Source organism: Spea bombifrons, chromosome 1, assembly GCF_027358695.1.
Source record: "Spea bombifrons isolate aSpeBom1 chromosome 1, aSpeBom1.2.pri, whole genome shotgun sequence".
Taxonomy (NCBI): Eukaryota; Metazoa; Chordata; class Amphibia; order Anura; family Pelobatidae; genus Spea; species Spea bombifrons.
The window spans coordinates 32,795,625-32,807,821 of NC_071087.1; the positions used below are offsets into that span (position 1 = coordinate 32,795,625).

General features: G+C 42.5%; 1 protein-coding gene across 7 annotated transcripts in view; it reads right to left on the reverse strand.

Annotated features, from left to right (window-relative positions):
* Nucleotides 1-12,197, reverse strand: part of RAPGEF2 (Rap guanine nucleotide exchange factor 2) — a 123,237-nt gene that overhangs the window by 31,350 nt on the left and 79,690 nt on the right. Inside the window, exon 1 of one of the 7 annotated variants that reach the window (XM_053460167.1) lies at nucleotides 7,471-7,602. The exons of the other annotated variants lie outside the window; for them this stretch is intronic. Coding sequence (XP_053316142.1) covers nucleotides 7,471-7,530 — 60 coding nt within the window. The 5' untranslated portion in view covers nucleotides 7,531-7,602. Of the gene's footprint in view, nucleotides 1-7,470; nucleotides 7,603-12,197 lie in introns of those variants that run through there. 7 annotated transcript variants of the gene reach the window in all.

A 12,197-nucleotide genomic window follows, 5' to 3' on the forward strand; every position in this document is an offset into this window, starting at 1 on the left:
TTCACTCCTGATTTGCCCAAGCGGTGTTGGAACCGGATAATGCATATATTTAGTTATAATAGAAGCAAACGAACCAAGATGCAATGCATCTTTGGAACATTAATGAGCGGTACGGAGGCTTGTTATTTTGCTGTTCTGAGCGATTTGAGAATTTGGTCGAGGTGGATTTATGTAGATCTTAACGTTAACATTGCTGCTGGTAGACAGGGGACCGAGGGCCAGGTTAGAAGGACTTTTAATGTACCACATCGCATCCATTCTATTTTAATTCAGGGATCCGTGAAGAATCACCTCTATTTTACCGGTTTTCCTTCTGTTAACCTTGATTCCAGCGTACTGTATCCTCACTGTGAAAACTTATGAAACTTGTGTATCTTGTCCCAAAATTCTTTATGTCTACAACTAGAAGCAGCTTATACATTTCTTCTCCAAAGGTCAAGTTGTTGCTGCCATGTAAAATTAAGGTGCCATTAATTTGCTTTAATACCCCAGAAAGTAACTTTACATCTCTAGACACGCAGGATTGGTTTACCCGATACGGCAAAGCCTACTGGCCCAAGAACGCGTGGACACAAAAGGGTTTCGGACCCAAAATGATTTTTTCTTTTCTTCTCCTATCTTGAACGGTTTCAAGGATTCTACCGAGAACTATTCAAAGATGATATTTATTTGAACGTTTGGTAAAATCTACCACATCCTAAATTGCGAACACGGACGGCGGCCCTGAAGCCGGGATGCTGTCCGCTTTCACATCAAAGAAGCAATAACTAGATTTCCTTTTTTTATTTGAAGCTGGATACAGTCACAGACAGTAATTAAACATTCCGCCCTGCTTTCCCTCTCGCCGGGAGCTTGTGCCAAGCAGGGCTTCCAGCAGAGACAGATCACTGGAAACTGTCATAGGACCATATATTCTGGACCCTCTCCAAAACCACACGCACATTCTAACACACACACTTACATTTTCACCCAGTGTATCGCCACGCTATGTTTTCAAGTTGACAAGTCTGCGTATTATCACAGACAATATTGAAAAAGAGAGATTTGCTTCTGTGGCTCCTACACAGAAATATCTGTCAACACTTGACACAAAGTGTTGGTAAAATAACAAAGCTCAGTGATGTATCCATTTCTTTTTTTAGAATGAGATTTAAAAAAAGGACATTCCGGTTGCTCCAGATCTCATCGGTGACCTCAAGCGCTTGATCTCCATGATTAACCACCACCAACAGCCTCGGCTCAAAGGTCTAAACAGCGCTCACCTCTTTAAACAAAAATGAACGAAAGCCAAAATAAAGTCTGCTCACAATAAATCAATAGCCAGCGCCTTCTCAACAAAAAATAAATCCCACTGACCAATATGGTTTGGACGTGTTAAATGTCAGGGTTGTGTAATGAATGAGCGGGGTTGTGTAATGAATGAGCGGGGTGGTGTAATGAATGAGTGGGGTTTATGTCCAAGTTACCGTGTGTTCAATGTGTCTTACATAGCTGGAAATCCTTCCTGAAATAAACATTTCCATTACTGCATCGAGTCTCCATTCATTCTGCGGAAACGCGCGCTCTCAGTCAGTAGCTGCATCTCATATGACAGAATCCCACCACCCAAAGCAAGGAAGTAGATGAGGGCAAGACAAAATGTTATGGTTGGCCATCTTAAATGAACATTTCTCTATGCCTGACACCAGTCACATAGTAATTATTTCAACAATGCCTCTAATTGTGGGTTAATGATTAGCAGAGTCCCGGGTGGCTTAAGGAACATTGTAAAGCATGTGTAGGGTATGAACACGCAACGGCAGCCCTCCGATGGTGAATGATACAATAACACAGCCTGCTTCATTCGGGGGCAATACCTTCACAGCCCTGGTGGCATGTATTATAGTGAATTTAAAGCAAGTCTTCCAAGTGTTATACATAATACCTCTATCCGGCTTGCTTCCCTGTGGAAGATTAACTGCTAAAGGACATTTTAAACTATTGTTGCCTGATGTAAGCATGAAAAGAATGCTTGTAAATCCTAAAGCTGCAAAATATCCCTTTGTCTCAACTTACAATTCAGACACATAGCGTCTATGAGTAATCCATTCCATGTAATAGAAGCCTCTGCGTCCTCCACGATATGGACGATATTACTTATCGCTATGCTGAGCAGTGGCAGAATTATTCTTTTAGCTAATGTCACGGCTGCAGTGTACATCGTGATGAAAGCTAGGTACATATTGCAGGGGGTGTATACTGAAACGGATTCCCCTGTATGAGCCGGGAATACTTACAGGACTTACCTGATAAGTTGGTTGGGGGCTGTGATCATGGATTAATAAATACAGGGCAAAGTTTCAGCTGAATATGTGAGACATGCATAAATTAGTGGAGAATACCGTATTTGCTCGATTATAACACGACCCCCCAAAATCTGAATATTAATTTAGGAAAAAAAGAAAAAGCCTGAATAAAGTAAAAAAGTTTTACTAGTAAATATTAATTCATGTAGACTATTCTCTCATATTTAATAAAAGCTATGATTGAGAAAAAAAATTTATTTCCTTTTATCTGCCAACCTGCCACCCCAGTTATGCACATCTGCCCCCAGACATGCCTTATACCCCCTATATGCCACTCTGCCCCCCTGATATGCCTTATACCCTCCTATATGCCACTCTGCCTGCAGAAATGCCTTATACCCCCTATATGCCACTGTGCCCCATGACATGCCTTTTAACAGGTTCTGTAGACCGAGACTCCGGACAGGGTCTCTCTCCCTGACTTTCAATGATATTGTTAACCTATTGAGCTGCTGAAGCATTAAAGCTGGGGCGTTATCCACAGGAGACCATTCCCCCATTTTTTAATCATTGCCCCCCTGTGATAGTTCTGCATGTAATGATGTTCATGAGCATGTACTACAGATAATGCTTTAGTACACTGCAATGCAATAAAAAGAAAAGGTTAACAAAAATATCAAAGTGGGATTTTGTCCTGAACAATAAGAGAACAAACTCTTGCCATATATTTTATGCTGTGTGGAATCGGCCTTTCATTTGTTTAATTTCCACTGTGTTCAACGCCACCACTAGCATAACCGGAATTGTAGTTGACAGCAATTGGCGTGCCGGCGATTGCCTGTTACTGCCGTTTGGGAACAGAAAAAAAATGATTAATTAGGCCCCAACGTCCGCTAATATTGGAAATGTCTGGCTTTGAAAAGCGAATATTAGCGATGCGGAGGCTTTACGTTGTATGGAAATGAAGGGCCGCTCACCTCGTGCGCCGCTCAGAAGGAGCACTTGAGAAAATGTAATTCAGCCCTATTACCCTGAGATCAAAACCGCTGCCCCCCATCCAACGCAAAAAAGAGACAAATCATTTTGTTTGACACATAATTAGATGAATTTATGTATAGAAAATACTTCTTTTGATCAAAGGTGGTGTGATTCTCTACACATTAACGGTAAAAACGGCTGACGTGAACAGGATGGGAATTAAACAGTGCTCACAAGTTCCCTTGTTGCGGATGTACAAGCAATCCCCATTTAATTTGTCCCACTTAATTCTCACTGTAACTTGTCAGCGGTTGTAAGAACTTTAATGTGTTGCTAGGCAACGAGGCAGGCAGCGTTCCGGTACCAGCTGAAAGGGGCTATTTCCCCAGCTAAAACAGTCATCATCCAAAACACCGTCAGGGCTGTATATCATTCGCAAAGCGGGTAACGACACACACAATGATACGGCCGTAAAAATCCTCTTAAACAAAGACGTTTGGTCATGCAATAAATTAGAAAAGCTGAATATGAGATGCGGAAACATACGGGATTGGAGTTCCAATTTCATGTAGATAAAGACCATGTTTAAAGTCTGATCAATACCAGGAGATGTATCTGGTGTCCAAAAATTCAGTTTGCCAAAGCACTTCAGTAGCGAGCTAATCATTCTGACTGAATAACCTGTGCTCAAGCAGGGATGTGCAAAAACTCCTGCCCGCAAGTCATCCTGCTCTTGATATCGCCCAGACAGCAGATAAAAAGCAAAAACTAATTTCTAAGTTACCATTTTTTATGTTTGTAAGCTAATGTCAGCGTGAGAATATTCCTTCCATCGATGGCTGAACGCTTGGCGAGTTTTCCCTGCCGAGGCTATGGCTGCCGTCTGATATTAGAGAAATCTATAATAAAAGGTCACGTACACTTTAACCAGCACTCCAAAGATCCGCTTGCTGTATAAATAAAGATTACGGTAAAAGGACGGATATACACAAATGTTACTTGTATGGAAATTCTATATAAATTAGGTATTTTTGAAATCAGGACACCTGAGTTGATAAATTTGGAGGAGATTTCCCGCCACTTTACCTAATTTTGTGAGGATTCAGAGGGTAAAATATATTTTTTTTTAAAATTGGGTTTTTTCAAAAAATGTCACTAGTTTTTACTAGATTTCTCAGCGTATTGAAAAAAAACCCTCTCTCTTCTTGAAAAAACAATATATAGTTTACATGGGTACACTATTTACAGGAAAAGAGAATAATCGCTGAACCGACGTACTGCAAAAACGGCATAATTGCTACGGGACTAAAGGTACAAAAAAAACCTGGGACTGAAGGGGTTTAATTACGGTCCCTGTTAGATTTACACACGCAAAACGCAATGTATACGCCCAATGAAATTCCTGCAAGACTCAAAAAGACTAAAAATTCTAGAAATAAGAATAAAATCAAGTGCCCTGCGTTTCAAACCCCGCAGGTCCAATAATCCCAGCAATGCCAAGTTATCCAAAACCCGTACCCCCCACTACTTCACCACTGCCCACAAACATGCACACAGAAGAAATCCCCCCCACCCCCAGACTACAACCAATACACCACCCGGGGCAAGGTCTAACCGCGATTTATTAATACACAGAGGAAGAAGCATACGGCCTGACACCAATTGTGCATTCTGGATATTTACCGATAAATGAGGCCTATATCTGGTATATTCTTTATACTTGGTGGATTATTACAGGCGGCTGATCAGCTGGGGTGGCCCCTCACACACAGAGAGCCCCTAATGTCAGCGAGTCTACGACTCTCCAGCCAGCGGGACATAAGAGAGCGTTTTAATGTCGATGTGCCCAGGACTGGGGTTTCGCCGGAGTTGTTCCAGGATCTGGTTTGTTTGCGCGCTCCATATAGCATGTTAGAGGTGGCCGTGGATCCATTTGCGATAATGGCAGCAAAAACACACAACGTACAGATCAATATTTTTAACAAAACTGGCCCCCTGGGAGAGCTGCTCCAGGTAGCATCCAAAACCTTAACCTGAAGTGAATTCTTCTACCTAATAAAACAAAGAGCGGTATTTGGTTTTTAAGGAATTATACATACTCGGCTTTCACTAAGAGAAGGAAGTCCCCTCCAAAAGTTACCGATACCTTTACACACTCCAGAAGCGTTTATTGGTACGAAAAGGGCCATTTCTTTGTAACAAAATGTTTTATACGTGATGCCTCATTTCAAATTTCATTGAAATACAGTTTTTCTTAAAGAATATTTTTATAACAAGAGTCGTTAGTGATGAGGGATGACCATGTTTCAAAGCTTAGCTGCCCCGGTATAATGCATAACTTAATGGGTGACAAGACTTTGGAGAGACCAGTACAATTTAACTATGCATTATACAGGGCAAGCCAAGTCTGCCTGCAGCAACAGCTCATGATGAAGTCAAGAAGTTGAAAGCACATCTCTGTGGCAATAAACCTAATTCCCTTCTCCAGCAGTACGTATCTGGTTCTTATGCTACCAACGAGAATAAAATAAGGCGCATAATATATTTAACATACTCTAAACACTATTTTTCTGCGTGGCTTTAGAACGACCGCACTTTGCGACGGGGTGCCGGTATCACACCTGCCTCGGCAACACTACCTCCTTAGCAACCAGAATCTCATCTCCAAGCGAGAAGCAGCAGGTGGCATTATCATAACTAGAAAAGAAAGGGCCGCTGTGTTTAGGAACCGGCACGTCTGCATCGGATCCCAGATCTTCAAGGCCAGGATTCGGCATTGTTTTACGAGCCCTTTACTAGCCTTAAGCCCGAAGGAGCCGGGTACTTACACAAAGTATAGACCCCCTGTACCTGCCTGTCTTCCCAGCAAGCGGGGTTCATAATGTGACTTGGGGTGGGATCAATCTGTCTAGGTAACCATGTAAACCCCTCAAAAAGGAGAGAAGCAGGACAGACATCACCACATCTTCAACACGGAGCATCAGCCGCCATAACACTGCTCTACAACAGAGCGGATAGTGACAAGTATTGGTTTGAAGGCGTATTTCCCTGTGGAATATTTAGACATTTAAAGGTGAAATCCAAACAAACGGATATTGACAAAGCAATGGGCCTGAAGCGATATAAAAACGCACACAATACACACGTGTATACTACGCGTTTATATCATACAGCCACATGGCTCTGCCGTTAGTAAAGTATACTCAGTAAAAGGCCGGCGTCTGTGGAGCGTGAATGAAGCCAAATCTAAATGTCGGCTCCCTATATTCAACGAGCTACGTTGCCAACCAACCGGTTTAATGCGTTTGGGCCGATCAGGTTTGCGTTTTGACGACTTGCTTATGTCCGTGTTTCTAACAAAACGTGGCTGCAAATGGGGATTATTGTGTGACAAATGTGGAGCTGACTCATGGGATCAATTATAACGCAAGAGAACAATCTAATTAACCCCTTTGCAGCCAGGAGCCATGATCTATTTAATCAGCTGTCCTCTGGCAGTTGATGGCAAACACCCAGGTTAAATGCCTGCAGCACTGAAAATAATGTATATGGCAATTAAAAGGTTAAGTGAGGCAGATGCATGTAGAAGGTGCCACTTCTCTGCAAGCTCTGTGATTTTCCTCTCATCGCCATAGAAACCCACAATTAGCAGCATCGGGGAAGAAAAAAAATCTCTCGCTCTTTTTTTTTTTTTTTTTTAAACAGGACTTGAACCCATGACAAAATAAAAATGTATGACATCATTCCATTAGACATTTAAACTGTAGCTCTGAGACAATTTTCTGTATTTCTTATCTTCACAAACAATTACAATCATTTTGTCCCTAAAGAGCTATAACATTTTCTGCATTTAAAAAGTAATGTTTCCAAAATGAATTAAATACGCCAAATGCTGACATGCAACACGTACCGGCAGATACCATTAGCAGATCACAAGAGCCAAGTATCACAGCAAAGACTAAAAAGCACAAATGGAAATTGTGTCACTTCACTGCCCTTTACTCCACAACTTGTTGGAAGCAGAGATGCATTAGAGGAATTCCAGCAGAACTCATAATATAATGAATGATAGATCTGATATGAATGATAGATCTGATATAAACGATATAATGGAATTAATGATGTAATATAATGATAATAGAATAATAGATAGATCTGATATGAATGATATAATAGAATGAATGATAGAACCTATATGAATACTCACAGAATGCTTTTCCTGCTGCCCCATAACTCCATGGCTGGATGAGAAAGCAAGAGGTTTCATAATGAGGCAACAGAAGCTGGAGTGATCGTGAGCATCATGTGTGCATTTCTGAAGGACAGCGAGATCACATCCACAGACACGCAGGGGAGGAAAAATATCTCAAGAACACCCGAGAGAAGGTGCTACATCCAGCCGATGGAGAGCAGCGAAAAGGCTCGGAGCGTGGAATGCAGTAAAGCGGTCCTTGCAGCGGCATCTGTCTCCATGTTTTACATGTCAGCATGCACAGCGACTACCGAAACCCCACAACAGCCAGCATTCTATCGGAGCTCGACCACAAACTGAAGAATAGCAGGAAAAGAGAAAAAAAAAAAAAAAAGAGACGAGGTGGGGGGAGATTGGAAGTGACGGGGGGGGATAGGGGTGGGAAAAAAAATCTAAAATGGCTGACCGCCCACAGAGAGTCTTCTCCAAAAAGGCTTTAATACTGTATTGGATTAGTCGGAGTGGGAGGCAGCGCTGAGAAGGCAGCCAATCCGATTCCACATGCAGGTGTTCGGACACAGCTCTCGGGGCGACACGCATGTATGTGTGACAGCAAGTGTGTATGTATGTGTGACAGTGTGTGTGAGTGTGCATGCATGACTGTGTGTGTATGAATGTGGGACAGTGCGTGTGTGTGTGTGTGGGAAAAGGGGGTGGGGGGCTCGGGCAGTGTGTGGATAAGAACCTCCTCCATGGACGCTAACGATGCAGACCGAGCAGTGACCAGCACATCCCAGCTACGCTAAACTAACCAAGTTTGCGCAATTAATCACGGCCGTGTGACATTGATGGACGTTTCATTTCATGATGTCCATCCCTCTCACATTAGATTATCACGTCCCGAAACCTTCCTTACCGCACAAAAACACAGACACATACACACGATAACCCCCTCCTCGCTAATACGCCAATATAATGACATTATTGTGCTTACTTTGGAGGACCATGGCTGCAGGCAGTTGGCATAGCAACGCACAAGGAAAGCCATTTCCTGGGCAGCGAGAAGGCTTCCTTTTCTAAATAAGAAATAAATTCCTCTTAGGAAGGGAACGGCATTGCTGCTTCCTGCCGAAAAACCAAGTGACTGCAGTGTGCCTCCTAACGTGCGGAGACACGGGGTGCGCGGGGCTACGGACGTAACAGTAAGCAGACCGAGCCCTCTAGTCTTCTCTCTCCTCATATTCTGAAATATTCAACTCACATGAAAGGCACATTCCTCCAGGATCGCCCCCTCACATTCTTAACTCTTTCCAGCGTTAAGGTAAAAAAAAAAATGGACAGTCCGTGAAGGAGGGGATTCCGGCCGTTCCAATGAAGTCAAAGTAACGATACGGGGAGACCTGGGTGACAAACGCTCCAAATAAAAAGGGGCTGCTGCTGCTGCTGCCAGCCCGCCGCATGCCTTCGCTATGGCACACCCATGCTATGACACTGCATTGCCACAGCACACAAGCCGTGCATGCCCTTCAGCAGCGAAAAGGTTAATCTCTTACCTTGCTTATGTCACCTCTCTGACTCACTCCCACAGACCCACAAAATAAAATCCTCCATTACATCATGGCTGCAGAGCGGGCTTATTTTACCTCAGCAGCGGGTGCCGGACACGCCGAGACATTTGCAAGGTGTTCCGCTCTTACCGCATTTGGATTTTTTTTTTTTGGGGGGGGGGGGGGGGCGAATGCAGCTAAATCGGGGCCTCCTACTTAATTACAATTAATGCTGCCAAGCATGAAAGCGGAGTGCCACAGCTCTTAATGTGCCTGCCCCGGTGTCCCTGTCATTTCAAAGGCTTTATAGGAGGTGGTGATGCCTCATAAAGCCGCCACTCGAAAGAGGATGCTAAAAAGCAGCTAGGTGTGCACCGTAGGATAAAGCGCCGCGTTCTGAGGGGATTTAGAATTCCCGAGAAAATGTCTCAAATAAAGGCGCAAAACGACAATTGTTGAATGTATTATCCGGATATGTCTGTTAGAAGCCATCACACCCTGTCACTGCTGCTTTCCTCACCAGTATCCTGGTCTATGGCTAGGCTATGACTTCCTTTTCACACAAATAGGATGCAACAGGTGGCATCCATATTATCTGAATGTATTAACAGAAGCCAAGCTTTGGGATACTAATTATTTATTGTTTTATATAGCGCCATCTTATTCCATAGTGCTGTACAACAGGTAGACAAGTAATATATATATCGATACAATTTGACTTACAGAAGCAACAGGTGAGGAGAGCCCTGCTCAAAAGAGCTTACAATCTAGAGAACATACACAAAAATCGTGAATAGTCCTAACGGGTTCAAACGCATATACTGAACGCTTAGGGGTTTTGTTGGTATATAGGGAAGGAAACGGGAGGGTGGCGCGCAACCAAAAACTATTTGCTGATGGCAGGAAATCTTTTTCCTTTCCCAATCCCCTCAGGAAGCCGTTCCGATTCCTTGTAATTGTAATTTCAAAGACAAACAGATTTGTGATCGACCTGCCCGTTACATTTAGAGGCCCCAAAACGGGCAAAACAGATACAAGTAGTTCTCAAATACCAGCGGCCATCACGAAAAGGCACTAGCCAAACCGGTCCAACCTACAATATGTCAGCCACAAAGCTTTACGGGTATTCCAGTGGAAAACATGGACGCCGTAGCCTTCATCCCTTCTCAATAAGAAGGGTTTCTTCTGCTGCACTATGCGCGGCCACCCCATATGATCATTTATCATTAATAGGTCAGGTACTCCTCTTCTCCTAGAAAGAGGGCGCTTGCTCATCTACATGCCATATTTAATATATCTATTAATTTTTTAAGTAAATGCACAAACACCGTCACTCATACGTTATTTATCCCAAACTGCATGTGAAATACGGGAGAAATTGCTTAATCAGTTGTGAAAAGTAGAGGTTGTATAGGGTATGAATATATGCAGATGCATTTCACTCAGATGTTATATATTTTTTTTTAGGAAAGGCAATAAAATGCAAACTAGGTCAAACATATCCACAATAAAAGCACATTGCTAGTTGGCGCTAAAAGAACACATGAAGAAGAATGGTGGCAGAAAGGGGATACACAGGATATTTATTTTTCTACAAGGTTTGCAAAATATGGTATCATAACAAAAAAAAATGAAATAACGTATTAGAAATATTTCCAAATCTAGGGGCTGCCAAGAGCAGATCTCCAGTTTCTGTTTGACTAGGGCTTTTGTCACACTCAATAAGCCTTCTCCCATTATTATAGAGTACAATAGCTGACTGAGTTATTGTCTGACTACAACTCTCATTACCATCTGAGTATGTGAAAGGCTGGGGGTATGGAAGTTCTGACTGGGGGATGGGAACCAAAGTCCAGGATTATTTGTAGAGCCCCATTTGCCGGCGTGTGACATTTGAAATATCAATTAGTGCTTTAGTATTTTACAGCTAAAGCTTCACGCCCCATGATATATGTGTATATATATATATATATATATATATATATATATGAGTCTACTATCTTAAAAGATGTCCCTGAAATAGCACAATCTTCACACGGTACCGTCTGTGCTTAAAGCAGCCTACACCTGCTTCTATAACTAAAATGGAAATGATGTAAGTTTTTTCCCCACCATAATGTCAAACACAGCTCAATGAATTTTACATAGGCTGCAATTACTTCCTGACCTTGGCGTGTGATGAAAACAAAGATCAATTTCATCTCTCTCAGACTTCAAAGAGAGGGCAGATAACAATACAAGCAAAATGTAAGGAATAACACGACCAGGTCTGCATGGATCTCAATCTCTAAAAAAATTGTCACTGATATCAAGTAAAATGTTCGAATATTTAAGATGTAGCAACATCCAGATTGAAAGCCAGTCGTCAAACAAACAATAAACCCCTGAGGCATGTCACTGAAGTCCATCATGATACTAAAAACACAATGACTGCCCCCCTCCCCCGGTTTCCTAACAGGTGTCAATCATCTCAGTGTAGAGAGATGGTTCTTCAAGTAAAAAGGCAGGCTGCCAGAGCAACATTATTTTGTTTATTCAGATAGGCCGAGTCATATAAAACAGGGGGACTTGGAGAATTGTTTTTTGACAATATGCAGAGTGACCGGTTGTCTGCGACTGATTTAAACCATTCTACCAGCTCAATAGACAGAAAGTAGGACTCTCTCAGATAGAAAGTTGGTTTTCATAGTTTTGAAATAACCCAAGTGCAATCTGCAGAGTTCCAAAAATTCCATCGTTAGAATAAACTATATCTGCGGGAGGAACAATCTCACAAGCACTTTCCTAGACTGTTGGTGAAGGTCATCCACTCGTCACAAAGTCACAGCTTGTCTGTCAAAGTGCAGTCTGTTCAATACAGGCTGAAACAGCGGGGAGACAAGCTGGCTCAAGCAAAAATAATTATTATACTTAGTGCAAATAGACCAAAAAACTAATTTTGGACAACAAATTTAGCTTCCTGCCCTTTTGGTTTGGACAAAATTCAGAGGGTTGTTTACATTCGGAAACAAAATCCGTTGTCACCCTCATTCACGTTCTCTCACAGGTGCATTCACCCTCTCTCTTGCCCAATGTACCCATACTGTCCCTGTCTCCTTGCTTCGCTTCTTTTTTCATCTGCTTCTCCATAAACCTGGCCTCCTGGTGAACTCCTAAAAAAGTGCCGAGTCTCCGGGCACATCCTCTCCAATTGGA